The sequence below is a fragment of the Chamaea fasciata genome, unplaced genomic scaffold, assembly GCF_029207755.1.
Source record: "Chamaea fasciata isolate MVZ Bird 193981 ecotype frontalis unplaced genomic scaffold, bChaFas1.0.hap1 SCAF_10, whole genome shotgun sequence".
NCBI classification, from domain to species: domain Eukaryota; kingdom Metazoa; phylum Chordata; class Aves; order Passeriformes; family Sylviidae; genus Chamaea; species Chamaea fasciata.
Genome location: NW_027094095.1, coordinates 1908438 through 1923645, shown reverse-complemented (window position 1 = coordinate 1923645; position 15208 = coordinate 1908438). Strand labels below are relative to the sequence as shown.

Below are 15208 nucleotides of genomic sequence, written 5' to 3'. Positions count from 1 at the left end.
CCAAAATTGTACTCAAAAGCCTTGGCAAGATCAAAAGCCTCTGAAAGCTTCTGCTGCAATGATGCAGGGGTTTCTCAGTAAACTGGAAAGGGAATCACCCCAGGGAGCTGATCCAGAAGAAACACCCCAAGGCTGGTGCAGCACAGGCACCTCCAGCCCCACTGCTGCCTCAGCCTTGGCTCCCAGGGTCAGCTCCTGCGCCACCAGCAGCAGCTGGGGTGCGCCAGGGCCTAGAGCTGAGCAACGACCAGCCCTGCTCTCTGCACCCACAGGGCCCGGCCCAGGGACAGGCTCAGCTTTGAGATAAAATGTGTTCTGTCTGCTCGGGGTTGCAAAGCATCTGTCTCAGAGAAGGGGTCTTTGATGTTCCCCACTCCAGAACTGTCAAGAGGGGCCTCACACTCATCCCAGGCCCTTGGTGAGGATGGCTAACCCCCATGCCGAGCTGATGGTCAGGCACGGCATAGACCCATAAAAACCAGATATTCCTCAGGCTCATAGTGTTGAAGGTGTCTGAAGGATGTAATTGTTGTTGTTTCATCAGCTGTTTCATCTTTCCGTGACTTAAAACAATATCGGAGCTAAGCCACTTTTTAGAGCAACCTTGTCCAATGAATTAGATCTCCGTGCATTTCCTTTGTTCACATAATGGCATTTTAGAAGGGACTAACGTGAACATTTTTATTTAGACTGCATTCATCATTATTTAAATATTGATACAGTTTTTGCAATAGTTACCAAGAGTTCCCAGTACCAGGGGAAAATGAAACATAGCCACATGCTTGACTATGTTCAGTACTTTAGCAAGCCTCTCCATCTCTTAGCTGAACATGCATGGTGATAGGTGTTAGTACATTGAATAAGTACAAAATAAAGCATATGTTAAAAAAGAAGTTTCTCTATGAGCCTGGAGAGCCACAGCCTCCTCCTGCCATGCCAAAACCCTGGTGTGAGAGCTGTTGTCTGGACTGGGATGCAGAGCGCAGGATACACAGTGGCCAGAGCAGCAACATCTAATGAAGGAGAGACCAAGGCTGGGGGACAGTGAGACCTGGTGCTGCAGCCCACGGCAGCAGTCCTGCAGCTGCCTCCCATCCTTCCCACTGCAGGTCAGTGCCAAAGCCCACAGCAAAGGCCGTGTCTCACCACGGCAATTAAAAAGTAAGCTGCCCACTGGCAAAGCCTCGGAGCAGTAATGAGATAGACACATTCTTCCTACCATCTTCAGGAAAAGTGAGACATGCTGCTACTGAAATACATAAATAACACCTTAAAAAACTCCAACACTGACAAGTATGCCCAAGCAGGGCCTTTCCTCCTCAGATATGGCAGTCCTATTCCCTCAAAAACTGCTCCTTACAAGCCAGGACAGGCAAACCTGAGAGAAGGAACATGTTTCTGTTCTGCTCTGCTGAAGTATTTAACCTGGGAGCCTGAAGGTTGCAATTAACAACATAGGAAATAATGAGCCTCCCCCAAAGTGACAGCTCTGCACAGCCCTAGAGAAAATCCTTGACCAGCATAAACGTGGTGCTACAGAGGGAGCAGTGGCCAGAGGGAAGAGCTTCCCGTGATGACAGAGGGAGGCTGAACTTCCCTGCGACTGTGACTGTGATGACTGAAAGAGGCTGTCCAAAAAGTTTTGGTCTCCCTTCAAGAAAGAGTAGGAGCTCTTCCTGTGCCTGATACTGCAGCGCAGCCTGAGCTCTGAGCAAACACTCCTGACAGCCTGGACATTTGGGAGCTATGAACAGCTAAGGACCAGAGCCAGCCCTTTTCACCTAAACCTCTGAAGGTTAGACAGGGGAGATCACAGTCCCCAGTGCTTCCCTTAGCTTCCACCCTGCCCTGCACATCACTGGGTGTCACACGGTGACCTCACCCATCTGGTCCCTCTGTGGGCAGAGCCAGGGCTGACATGAGCTCCCCAGCACCCTCCTGGGCTCACAGGGCTCGCAGAGCCCCAGCACACACAGCGACTGCCCCCAGCTCCTGCCAGACACAGACCCCAGCGCCCCTACACCAACCCATCAGAGGAGGGTTTGCTACACACACTGAACCTGGATTGGGTTACAAATGCTGGCTGTTGCATGACATGGGATACAACTGTGACATTAGACAGCTATTGGAGACAGCTCTGCCGCTTCATGCCAATGAATGCTTTTGCTGCCTTATATTCTGCAAGAGCCCGGCCTGCCCCTGCCTTGATACAGGTTCAGGCGCACTGAGAGATGATGTTGGAGTTGCAGTCTAAGCTGTGGGTGTGATTTCTTTTGCAGTTCTCGGGCCCACAGCCAGCACCAGGTGGGCTGACCAAGTCCAGGTAGTATGGGGACTTGAGGAAGCGGCGGTAAGAATCCTTTTCCATGAGGGTGAATATTTTTCTCTGAGCCTCATCAAAGCAGGACAGTGTGGGCTCCAGCATATTGTGGCTTGTCTTCTCCCGTGTGCATGAATCCAAGTTCACCTGTGGGCCAAAGGGACAGCATAAGTAGAAACTGTCCCAGAAGGGCATAGGAAAGGGAAAACCCCCAAGGGTCTCTCCACCATGTGTGCTTGGTGAGCAGCTGTCCGAAATGGCGGTTTGACACCCTGCAGCCCCAGCAGAATCTGTGCAGCTAGATACCAATGCATCCCTGCTACCAGAAGAGCTGTCAGGAGAGACTGAAACACATCCCTCTGGGATGCAGCCAGCCAGGAAACTCAAACTGCATGGGAGCAGCTGAAACATTGGGAATTGTGATCCTCTTGGGCTTCTCCCATTTGAGTGTGCGCACGGAATGGCCATGTGGTTGTAACTAAGCACACTTTCTCTTTACCCAAGTTTAATATAAAATCAATAAAAACCCCACCATGTCCTTGTTAACTAGCAGAGAAGCAGAAGCCTTAACCTCTTGTGCAAGTACTGACCTCTGCTTGCCTGCGCTGCTGGTTCAGAATTTAGGGTGGTGCCTTTGCCCAAGGAATGTTCAGTGCACATACCTCTTTTGTGGCCTGCACTGAGATGAACTCATCATAGATCTTCCTGGCCTTGGGGCTGAGCTTGGCTGGTGACTTGGTTTTCTTGTACTCCTCACAGCTGACCCAGAACTCAATGTTTTCCTCACTGTACTCAGATTTGAGAAAAGCACGGAAAGCAGCCAGTCCTCCTATGGATTGTTCAGAGGAAAACCAGGTCAGGCAAGAGTGTTGGTCCCTGGACAGTCGCACCCCTGAATCCCAGCAAACAGTGATTTTGGGTTCTCCTCCCCAGAGCTGAATGAGGAGCTGCCCTGGGGCTGGCAGTGCGGACAGCTCATGCATGCCGGGGAGGCTGGAATCCAGACAGGTCCCAGGGGGATGTCACTCGTGGGGTCCCAGCTGCCTGTTCCCCTCTCTGTGACCTTCAGTCCCCTGCCAAAGACACAAGCAACTCATGTGTTGCCTCCCAGGAGGCCTCGAGGAGACAGCCAGCACGCTCCACAGAGTCTCAGACCATGGGAACAATGTGAAGGAAACCTCAAGGACATCCATGTAGCTTGCCCACAACTGATGGGAAGACAAAGTCTCCCATGGGCTTAGCTGCAAATAGTATCTCCACTTTTTGGTTCTTGTTTAACCCACCACTAACTGTGTGTCCCAGTTTTGCCCTCCTCTTGCACAGAGGCTAAACCTGTTGCCTTCAGAAAAGAGACAGCACAGCAGTAGCCCAAAACCACACTCACGATGCATTGGGATTGACCCCTGCCTTGGATCTGAGCAAGAGGCCCCTTCCCCACCCCTCCCAGAGGTCTGGGTGGCCAAAGGAGCTCCTGTACTAAGAGATGTAAGATAATGTCCCGTGTCCCCTCTTGGGACTGCTCACAGCTCTTCACTTACTGTCATGATGGATCAAATTTTCCAAAGAGTCTGCCCATTTTCTGACTTCCTCTTGGCTAAGTCTAAGAAGAGACAAAGAGAGAAACACAGGGCTGAGTTAAAGAGAGTATAGAATGGATAAATTTGGTTTGTTTCTCAGCACCACTAGAAAATCTTTTCCCCTGATTGTTGTAAGAGCATACATGAGAGACTGTGAATGAAACATCAGCTTGTTTTACAGATACCCCCAGGGATCCCAGATCTAACCTACAGAAATTTGTCTGCAATCCTCATCACCAGCCATGGGCTAGAAATGAATTTTCCTGGAAAAATTGCTGTGGAACTCATATTTACTTTGTGCCTGGCTACATCTCTTGCTGGAGCACAGACCTGGAATCACTCTTCCAGGTCATATCAGTGAACTCCAAAGGGCTGATTCCTTTAACCTGCCAGGGGAACAGTAGCTGTGTGAAAGAGAGGAATGTGGCAACTAGAAACACACTGGGAACACATCCTGCATTCATTCCCTCTACCCTACTAGAACACCCAAGGGGTCATCTGTTCCAGGAGCAAACCTTGGCTTTTGGAGTCCTCTTGGGAGAGAACAGTCTCCTTGCAGCCTCGGGAGAGCAGTGATGCCCTGACAGGCTGCTGGCTGTTTCGTGTGCCTACACCTCTGTGCAGCTGTGTGGACCACTGCACAAATCCAGCACAAAGAGACGGGGGTGTTGATTCTGCAATGTGTCCAGTTGCACAGGGTCTGGAATGGAATCATCCCCCTGTGCAGGACACTGTACACACCCTCCCCTGTGCTCATTCATATTGAATCATGGAAGTGGTGGCAGAACAGGACTTCTAGTTCAGCTTTCTTCAAGGAAATTGAAGTCCTCAGGGGTTGACAGCTGGCAGGACTATCTCAACACCTGAGAGCTACTGCCACACTAGATCCAAGCACAGGTGTGCAGGAAGAACTGAGAAGCAGCAGCAGAAACACTACTGGAGTCCAGCTTGGTGAAGGAGTAAACAACATGCTGCAGCCAGTATGGGATTAACTAGGTGACAGCACCTGCTCTTACCTCTGGCTTGAAGATATCTTCTCCTTCTTGCCCTGGGAAGAGCTGTAGTCACAAGAATCTGACTTCTGCAGCAAGAAGCCCAGACGGTGCTTCATGTCTTTGGCACTGAAAGAAAAAAAATCAAGAAGGAGATGAAGATAATGCTTTTGTACTCCCTCTGCAGCCTCCTCACTGCACAGGCTCCTCCAGCATTACTCAGTGACACAAACGCGGGTCACTGACAGGGACTCCAGTGCTGATTTTCCACTCATCGCATAATGCACATTTTTGTTTCTAAACAAATGCAATAATGCCGAACATTTTTCATGTTCAACAGCTTCTTGCCGAGAAGGTCATCAACCTGGAAGCAGGTGGCAAAGGGAGAGAAACTGCTGTTTTCTACTGTTTACAGTAAAAATATCATGATAGAAAAGCACTGCCATGCTGTGTACGTCACCTCTCCTTGAGCTGATTTGCCCAGCTGCTGCTGTGTGGTTCTTACACCCTTACTAATCCTTTCGTGCAGCCCCTGCCGTTTCCCCGCCTCATCACCCAGCCACAGGAACAGCAGGGCCATGCCAGGCCACCCCACCAAGCCCATGACACAGAGAAAAGGGATGAAGTCAGTGCCTTGGAGCAAGTCTGTGGGGTGAGATCAGGGGATGAGCCAAGAGCTTCACCACAACCAGCCCATGCTGACTGCAAGCTGCTCCCTTGCTCCACAGCAAGCTCCTCTGAAGATTCATCCTTAATTCTGTTCCACCTTCCAGCATGCTCAGGACAATCACTTCCTCACTGCAGGTTCTAGATATGCAGCTGATACTGGCATTGGCACATCTCAGGGTTTCCTTCCAATTTAAGAAGGAGGGGTGGGTAAACCAGTCCTGCTTGCTCAGGGGTACAGGCCTTGGCCTGCCCCAAGGTGCAGTGATAGTGTAAAGCAGGAAATTCTTCTCCTTCTCCTCAGATCTGAGCCTGGAAAAGAGCAAGAGGCTGTGCCACAGGGCTGAGCTCTGGTAGCTGCTTAGTCTCCCAGCACTGCTCTCTGCTCCAGCACCCTGTCAGCACTCTGTCCTGGCCATACCTGATCACACTGCTTGCCTCAGAAACGTTTCCTTAACAGCGCCAGCACTGAGGGAGAGCAAAGGGAGCTCACAGCTGCTTTAGGGCAGGGTGCCTGTAGGGCACCAGCAACATCCAGGCACACACGGGGGCTCTGGGCTGCCAGGCTAGGGCGGCCTGGCGATGTCGCGCTCCTTGCCCAGGAGGAGGAGACTGCTCAGGTCTGCAGGAGGGTGGCAGCAGGAGGAAACAAGACACTACTGCTTGCAACCAGTCCCGCAGCTTTCTGGGAGAGAGGGATTTTGCTGGGAATCCTGGACAGAGGTGTTTAAAAGATGTGAACTATTTTTCCTTGCATTTTTTTCAATTATTTTTTATCCTCATCAAACGTCCCTGCAAATTGGAAGTGTCAACACTTTTTCCTTGCATTTTCAGCACTTGTTTTCAAATCCAACCATGAGCAGGAAGCTTTATCCTCCAGATGGGAGCCAGCTGAGTCTCTGCTCGCATTTTCCCCACCCACTGCACAGTTGCTGGGAGGCAACCTCAGGGGTGCTGCTGAAGGCACAAGTGGGCAGAAGAGCAGCCCCGCACCATCAGAGACCTGCATAAGTTTGGACGGCCTGAGTGAGCAGGGAGCATGCTGCCCCTCTCCTGGGCATCTCCAGGCCCCAGAGCACCTGAAAGGGAGTAACACCCCTCCTGGAGGACTCCAGGTGCCAGCCTAGACAGCCCTCATGCTGGGCTATGGGGCAGGCCATGCTGCCGAGGGCACATTTGGGGCTGTGCAGGCTCTGCTCTGCTGATCCCACGCACCGGGGTGCAGCCAGGTCCTGCAGGGCTACAGTTCAACCCATCCTGATTGGCAGCACACCACATGGGTGTGATGAGCCCCCCGTGCTATGCACTCGGGTACAGCCGAACCTGTCCCCTCACCATCACCCGGAGAACTCAGGCTGGTGGCACATCCAGATCCACCGTGCCCCGCATCCCTGCTTGCTGGCACTCGGGTCTCAGGTCCTGCCAGGCTGCATTTCTGCATTTGAAATGCATTTCGGGGGATAATCCATCATTTTTATCCTGTCTCTCTTGCTTCTCCCTCAAAAGAATCGAGAAAATTTAGCAGAGAGGAGTCAAAGGAGAAAAGGGGTTCAAGGGCTGCAGCAGAAGCAGCGGACAGGAATAGCAAAATATCGCAATGCTAAAAGCTGCTGGTTTTTATGATGGGGATGACGGGAAGGAAGGCTTTAGAGTTCCCACAGCTCAGTACAAAACCTTTTTGCAATTCTGCTTCTGGCTGAAAAAAAAAACAACCCAAAAGCCTCTAAGCAATCATTTGTGTCTAATCTTGCAAAATAATCAGAGCCAAATCAGTCCTCCTGCCTCGGACAAAAAGCGCAATGCATCAGCGTGTCTCCGGGCTAACGAGACCATTACCAGATGCTCAGAAATAAACAGTACCTTTTTAAGCAAGTGGCTGGCAGTGCAGCGAGTCCCTTGCACATCTTGCTCCCGCGGTCGGATCAGTATTCCAGGAAAAACAAGCGCGCAGGAGGCGGCAGAGGCTGCGCACGGGATTCAGTCCGGTCTGTGAGGCAGCTGCGCTGCCTTGGCTCCGTTTTATAGCCTAGCCCAGACAGCCCAGCAGCTCTGGGTGACCCAGTCAGGAGTCAGCACAGCAGCAGCACCCGTCCCCTTTTTGCCCACCCAAGAGGAAGAGGGTGACGTATAAAACCCAGACAAAGGGGTGAGAGAGATGGAAAACCTTACCAGAAACGAAGCTTGGTGTCTGGCTGCAGAGGTGGATTCTTTTAAAAGGGCTCAAAAAGCTTTGGGTACTTCCTCTATTGCAGGAGGCTGGAATGGTGCAGATGAAAAGCAGATTTTCGGGGGGGGGGGGGAGGGGGGGAGGGGGACGACGCGGCGGTGGGGGGGGACGACAGATAGTAAAAAGGTCAGAGAATCAGTTCTGAGAAGCGAGATGAGCTTTGCTGGTTCCTCTGGTAATTTCCTTTCCTCTTCTATTTAAAGTAACCTGGATCAAGAAAGGGACAAGAATTTTAAACAGAAAAGGTTTTCATAATCCCAACAAATGTAGAAAAAAGAACTCCTAAGGAAAGAAGAATGTAAATTCACCAGGGAACTACCCAGGCAGATGAGACTTTCCAGTTTTATTCTTAGAGTCATGTGAATATATATTTTTGGTGAGGCTGCAACAAAAGCTCAGGGGGGTGTAAAGCCCTATTGGAATATAAAATGTGCATGTCTCGGCACACAGATTTGAAGACAGCTCACGTACGTGCGTGGAAAAAACGAATTTAGGAGGTTGGCAGCACATCTGCCTTCGATATGGGTATCACTGCAACACCTTCTCCATTTGCGTTCGCAAAATCAAAAGCCAGACCTTGGGCCTCTGGTATCCCCAAGGAAAGATGGTTAAATAAAATAAAAGGCTTAACTGTGCCTGCCCAGAGAAGTCTTTGAAGCAGTTCTGAGGGTACTTTGTGCTAAAGAATGAACCCGTGAGACACCTGTGGGGGTGCCTGCGCTGCTCTGGCTCTGCTGTAGTTCCAAGGAGAAGAGAATGACTTCTTGTCCCCAGCCCTTGGATGGTGCAGAAGGCAGTTGCCCCTCCAGGGAGAGAACAAATTGGCTGATATTTATCGAGTTGCAGCTCAGCACAGCCTGTACCGTCCTTATCAAAGAAGGGAAGGCTTTGGGCAGATGGACGTGCATATGAACTGCTGCATTTCAAGTCCTGCTCCTGCTGTGAAATAAAGGAGCTTCTGATTAGCAGCAGGCTGCCTGCCCACACTACCCACTTCTGCATCCCCTCTCCCAGAAACCTTTCAGTGCTTTACTCATGATCTGCAGAAGTTGCAGGATGAGTCTTTCCCTCCTGTGTCTCTAGAGCCTACAGCCAGCGGCACAGAGTCCAAACTCCAGAAGAGTTTACCTGCCTTGGCATACTGCATTGTCTCAGATCATTAATTGTGCTGAAAGACAGTGCTCTAATTAACTGTAAAATGCTTTTGTAGGAGTGTGAATGTCCTGCTGTCAAACCTGAGGCAATGTGCCTGCGAGTCCTGCACTGTTTAGACTAAAAATCAGCTCCAGCTCAGGGCGGTGTAAAACTTTACCTGAGTGAATGCCCTCATCCTTTTAGTGTTGATGAGTTGACAGCATTTGGGTGGATCTGTAGGAAGCAACTGAGCACTGGCAGAGGTGGTGCCTAAGCTCTCTGGTGTCTTCTGTTTGGGGAGAAGTCGAAGGGTAGAATATGGCCAACAGAAAAAAGGTAACTAATTATTTGCTAAATATCTAATTAATTTAATTTGATTATCAAACTTGTGCAATGGTATTCAGTGTTGTGCAATGACATTCAAACAATTCAAGAGCCCATCTGGCCGACACAATCAAGGTGTTTGCAAGCTCTAACCTTGGCCCTCTCTCTGGCAAGGTTAGAGCTCTGGCTCAGGCAGGTCCCAAAGGCTGTTTGCTAGGGCAAGGAACTTCTGTGCAGAACACAAAAATTCTACAGTTTGTCTGCAAAATGTTGTATAGCCAGACTTAGGAACGTCACACTTCTCTGTGGATTGCAAGCACTTTTGCTGCATGGCTGTAATGACACTCAGATGCTGATGTTGTCGACATCAGGTCACCTTCTGCATTCCCCAACTTCTGTGTGAGCAGGCTGTAATCAGGAATTTCTGGCACTGCCATCACAACAGCCAGCCTAAAGGGCTTTGCAATTAAGACTATCCTCCCTGGACTGGGCATGGAGACTCCTAGAAGTGCTGCAGTTGAAATTTCCCTTTTTCCAGATCATTAACATTGACTGGCTCAGCCTGGCCCCCATGAGAGAAGTTTGGTCTTGTGCACTGTTTCTCCTCTAAGCTGTGTTTCCCAGCTCTTGCAGTTTAATGTCCTCTCAGCTACTCCAGCTGGTCTCCAATCTTAAGTATCCCCTTCCATCTCCCACCGTCACAGGCAGACTTCTTCTCCCAGGGTACAGACTGTGCTGTGCTCAACACCAAACTCTCCTCCTCCTCCTCCTCCTTGCCAGCTAGTGAAGCGACAGCTCCTGCCATGTTTTATGCCTGGTGCGTCATCCCTGGCATGCTACACCTGCTCATGGAGAGTTCAGCAGAGAGGATGGGCTGGGATACAGGGCTGAGGGTGGGTCTGGGCCGTTCCTGGGCTGTGCAGTGCTTTGGAGGCCCCCAGAGGCTCTCAGGAGCCAGCACCACCGTAAACGTCTGTGGTATCCACCGTGGCATCCCTCGCCCCCTGCCTCATCTCTGCTGCACCCTGAGCAGCTGGAGACGAGGCTCTAAATGGGAGCTTTCCCTCCCACCACCGCCAGGGAAGAACGTCATACACGTGCACTCACCCCCGTGCACGAGTGCGTGTGGGATGTGTCCCTGGGCTCCACTGCAGCCAGAGGCAGCCCGTGGGAGGAGGCAGGGAGCACGAGGAGTGTTGCTGCTTCTGTGGTCATTGCCCGGAGCTGAGCTGCCACAGGCTGTTGTGCTCCCACCCCAGTTCTTCCCTTCCCAGAGCAGCTGCCATGGGATGGGAGTGCACCAGGAAGATGCTGCTGCTTTGTGTCACTGGGAACCGGCAGGGTGACATGGGGGCTGTGAGGATGTGCTGCTGGGCCAGGGCCTCTCCTGCCACAGCTGCCTTACCCTGCCTGCCTTGCAGGGGCTGTGACCCACTCTTGCTCCTCTGCCATCACTCACATCTCACAGAGCCAGTTAGGCAGCTTGGGAACGGGTGAGCAGATGCCTGGGCGTGCGCGCTGGACACTGGGCAGGGTACTGCCCATCTTTCCCACGGCCATCCACATCCAATCCGTGTCTGGCAGACAGCATTGGTGAGGAACTGGAGCAGCTCCCACACAGCTGAGACGCACCAGCCAGGGTGGCACTGGGCCCCAAGCCCCCAGGCTACAGAAGCCCTCCACATGTAGCTACTTCGGTGACATTTCTGTCCAGGCTAGTGGCCCCAGTGCTGAGCCCTGTTGTGGGAAGGGGACCCAGACTGCTGGACTCCTTGATGTGCTTCCTCCATAGCCCCAAGCACACTTTGCACAAAACCCCTTCCAGTGCAACCACCCACTGCTGATATTTTCTCCAGTACACCTGTTGGCAGGTAAGATTTCCTTCCAGCACTGAGGGCTGCATCTTACCTACACAGGCATGTGGCTTGACTGAATTACAGCTAATTGGGAGCAGAGAACCCTGGAAGGACCACTGGGGTCTGTCGCTCTGATTCTTTAGCCTTCTGATGATGTTTACGTAGTTCTAGTGGAGTCTCTCATGAATGTAACATGAACAAGTAGATTGTTTTCATACCAGTCTGTGATGGACTGGTGAACTGACCTCTGGGGTCAGAAAGGTGTTCCTCTCATCTACCAACCCTTGATCAAACTCCAAATCCTATTTAAACCCCAAACCATAATAAATTTCCTCTTTCTCTGCTCACCTCTGAACCTGAGTGAGTGTGGTTCTTTTGTGTCCCTACCCGTGACAGGGGTCTGAGCTTGGATGGATGAACTCAGCACGTCTGTGCCTGACACTGCAGGCAGCCACATTTCCTGTCCCAGGGCACTGACTGCAGGCTGACCTCCCCAAGAGACACACGGAGAGGCCACACTCGTCCCCAGAGGGCCCCCGAGCTGACGCTGGGATTCCTAGAAACACTGTCCCACAGCAGAATCCGAGGGAATTGTCCTTTCCCATGGCTCTGCAATGCACTGTGACTTCACGCATGCCCTGGCTCTGAGGGCCAGCCCCTGGAGGCGGCCTGAGGAGTGGCCCTCTCCCCCCAAATAAGCCCTGGCAGGACGGATGAGTCACCCTTCTGCAATATGGGTAATTTGCCGCTCACACAGAAAATTTCTCGAGCTCATGGTTGTACCTCCAGGCTGACCCAGTCCCCTTTCTGCTCTGCGTGCACAAGGCAAAACAGAACTCTTAAAGGCAAAGCAGCTTTAGTTTGCTGTCGTAGTTTCTTGATGAGCCTGCTCTTCTCTGAAATGACGCTCTGTATATGTTAGCGCCTTCATTTGGAACCTCCCTTGGCTCCATCTTCAGGCAGTCCATACACCCAAATATGCAATCCCGACAATTTCCCCAGCTCTCAGTTGTTTCCTACTTATATGTGCACCTGCAACATCAGTGGCCTTTCGTCATTTCTTAGGGCTTGGAATTTCCTAATCATTCTGAGGGAGTGGTGGGGGTCGTATTTTCTTTGCTTCAACCCCAAGGTTTTGGGCTGCCTACTTTTTGTGTTCCTGCCCAGAAAAAAAAATATTTCAACTTGTGTCAAAGGAAGAATTTTGTTCAGCCCAAATGGATGGGGTTTTTTCCTTTCCTGGTTTGGATTTGCTGATGAAGTAAGTGTTGTTTTTTTGGTGTGATGGTTTTTTGGTGGGGTTTTTTTGTTTGTTTGTTTGTTTTTTGGTTGATTGGTTGGTTGGGGTTTTTGTTTTGGTTTGGTTTTTTTGTCTGGCTATTGTTCTTTTTTGATGGACATCAGACCCCAGGAAAAATCTATTATTTGAGTAACTTGCCTTCCAATTTCCTGAATCTCTGTCTCCTCATCCATTTTGATTAACACCCTTAAAACATTTCCTGTTAATCACTAAGACAGTTTGAATAACACTGCACCACAAACCAGTCAACATATGGCTGTTCACTGATGCTTTCTCAATTCAAAAACCACTTTGAAATGTCTCATTTAGCCACGTGTAGTGCATTTAATATGGATTTTATGACACTTTAGGCCAAATATTGATAGCACGTCATATTCACTCATAAATCTATTTCACCACCACAACTTCCTCATGAAAAAGCTATTAAGCTCATTAGAAAAGGTCTATCTTTCCATTAGATCATTTCACCCGGTACCAATGACATCACCACCTTTTCCAATGTGCCTGCTATTGTCCGTACTAACAGTGCTCCTGCCCTCATCAACAGATTAACAGCTTTGTGATTGGACAGCTCACCCCTTCTTAGGGAACGACTTTAATCATGAAGACTAATCCTGAAGAATCCTTAAGGCTGGAAAAGACCTCCAGGATCAGTGAGTCCAAGCTTTCACCAAGCACATCCACCCCAACCAAAGCATGGCACTGAGTGCCATGTCCGGTGATAGTGACTTCACCGCTTCCCTGGGTAGCTTGTTTTGATCCTTAACCACCCTTTCAGTGAAGGAATTCTCCCTGATGTCCAGACCGAACCTCGCCTGGTGGAGCTTGAGGCCATTTCCTCTCATCCTGTCACTAGTTGGCTGGGAGGAGAGTCCAACCCCCGCCTGGCTACAGCCTCTTTTCAGGCAATTGTAGTGAGTGATAAGGTCACCCCTGAGCCTCCTTTTCTCCAGGGTAAACATCCACAGCTCCCTCAGCTGCTCCTCATAGGACTTGTGCTCTCCAGAGCCTTCAGAACCTTCACTGTCCTTCTCTGGACTTGCTCTAGCACCTCAGTGCCTTTCTCGTAGTGAGGGACCCAGAACTGGAAACAGCACTTGAGGTGTGGCCTCACCAGTGCCCTGTACAGGGGGAACAATCACTTCCCTGGTCCTGTTCTTCAGGACACTGTTCTCCATCCAGGCCAAGATGCCCTCGCCCTTCTTGCCCACCTGGGCACAGCTGGCTCATGTTCACCCACTCTTGACCAGCACCTCCAGGTCTTTTTCTGCTTGGCAGCTTCCCAGACACTCTGCACCAGCCTGGAGCATATAATGGGATTGTTGTGACTCAAAGGCAGCACCCAGCACCTGGCCTTATTGAGCCTCATGCAGTTGGCCTTGGCTCATGGATCCAGTCTCTCCAGATCCCTCTGCAGAGCTTTCCTGCCCTCCAGCAGACCAAAACTCCCACCCAGCTTGGTGTCTGAGAACTTGCTGAGGGGGCACTCAATCACCTCTTCCACACCATTGATGAAGACATGAAACAGGACTGGCCCCAACAGTGAGCCCTGGGCAACTCCACTGCTGACTGACCACCAACTGGATGTAACTCCAGTCACCACCACCCTCTGGGCCTGGCCATCCAGCCAGTCCTTAACCCAGTGAAAAGTGCACCAGTCCAAGTCCCAGACTTCCAGCCTCTCTAGGAAAATGCTGTGGGGAAATTGATGCCTTAAGCTTTAGTTTTCATATTTGCAGATTCTGTGCTGCCTAGGGATGTAGTTCTGAGCCTCATATTAAGTGCCAGTAAGCTCTCTTCACAGAGTAGGTAGACAAAACAAATCCTTTTTCTGTGGAGAACCAAGGACACCTTTCAGGCCCAAAAGCATAAACAACGGTGGACTGAAGGAAGGAACAAGAAGGATGAGACCTCACAACCTGAAGCTGTAACTGGACAATTAAACCCCAATATGCAAATGGACCAAAACGTATAAAAGTGTAAGATCTTGTGACGGGGCAGCCATTTTTTTTTTTACTATTTTTGGTCCACCCTGGGTGCAGCCTTGGCCAGGCTCCTGTTCTGCCCAGGGTGGATCCTGGAGGCCTTTCAATAAATACCTACTTTATTCTCTAGCTCTGTCCAGTCTCTGTTTCAGGTCAGCCTTCCAAGGCATCAAAATCAGAAAGCATGGCTTATTTCCAGTATTTATGTTTTATTTTAAAATGAATGGAAAAGAACCACTCTTTGTCCAGAGAGCTCTTTAGCCTATTCCTCTAAGAATCTTAGTGCAAGCCAGTTGCACTTAGCTGATACAAGACTGTGTGGATCATTCCCAGGGCTGTGTAGCCCCAGGCAGGGAGACACTCAGCTGTCTTTGCAAAGGACACTGAGCTGCTGTTTATTTAAATACACAGCTCTGTGTTCCTTCCTGCTCTTCACAAGCTGTTTGCACTTGAGGCTTACTGGGAAATCCTCTGTTGAGCCAGGAGCTGTGATGGGCAGTGGTGGGACTGCTCAGAGGTGTGGAGCCCATCAGTCACAACGTTTGCTCACAGCCAGTGGTTGGCACAACCTCTCACTCGTGGGCCAATTGCTTCATCCTAAGACATAGAGGAGGAGGACACATAAAGGGAGACAGGAAGAGAGCTGATGCATGAGAAATTAAGTTGTCTTTCTGTGCAGTGTGCAACAAAACCACTTCTCGTACCTTCTGCACCCTAGCAACCCAGCTTTGCAGCGGCTCCTGTTCTCCGGCTTTAAAAAGCACAACCCTCCAAGGAGAGCGAGCTACCTTCTGCCTAGACAAGCATTGCAGGATGAGTTACAAGCT

The 15208-nt window shown here is 50.6% G+C and overlaps 1 protein-coding gene across 3 annotated transcripts; it reads right to left on the bottom strand.

The window, feature by feature from the left end:
* Positions 1–667: 667 nt before the first annotated feature.
* RGS4 (regulator of G protein signaling 4) lies at positions 668–8015 on the bottom strand. Of its 3 annotated transcripts, none has more exons than XM_066191977.1 (5): positions 7725–8015; positions 4914–5018; positions 3859–3920; positions 2983–3149; positions 668–2467 (listed from the first exon to the last, which is right to left on the bottom strand). In XM_066191977.1, the coding sequence occupies exons 2-5, from the start codon at positions 5006–5008 to the stop codon at positions 2216–2218; spliced, it is 576 nt and encodes a 191-aa protein (XP_066048074.1). In that variant the 5' UTR covers positions 5009–5018; positions 7725–8015; the 3' UTR covers positions 668–2215. The 3 variants fall into 3 exon arrangements, with proteins under 3 accessions (XP_066048074.1, XP_066048073.1, XP_066048076.1); XM_066191976.1 differs by lacking the exon at positions 7725–8015 and adding an exon at positions 7416–7581; XM_066191979.1 differs by lacking the exons at positions 2983–3149; positions 7725–8015 and adding an exon at positions 7416–7633 and having other exon boundaries at positions 2300–2467.
* Positions 8016–15208: the final 7193 nt, after the last annotated feature.

What these genes read in the sequence shown, in the direction of transcription:
- RGS4 (XM_066191976.1), bottom strand. Translation starts at nt 7,459, where the DNA reads ATGTGCAAGGGACTCGCTGCACTGCCAGCCACTTGCTTAAAAAG. An exon ending in CCAGCCACTTGCTTAAAAAG is followed by an intron (nt 5,019 to 7,415) that starts GTACTGTTTATT and finishes TTTTTCTTTCAG; the next exon opens with TGCCAAAGACATGAAGCACC. An exon ending in CAGTGCAGGCCACAAAAGAG is followed by an intron (nt 2,468 to 2,982) that starts GTATGTGCACTG and finishes TTTGGCCCACAG; the next exon opens with GTGAACTTGGATTCATGCAC.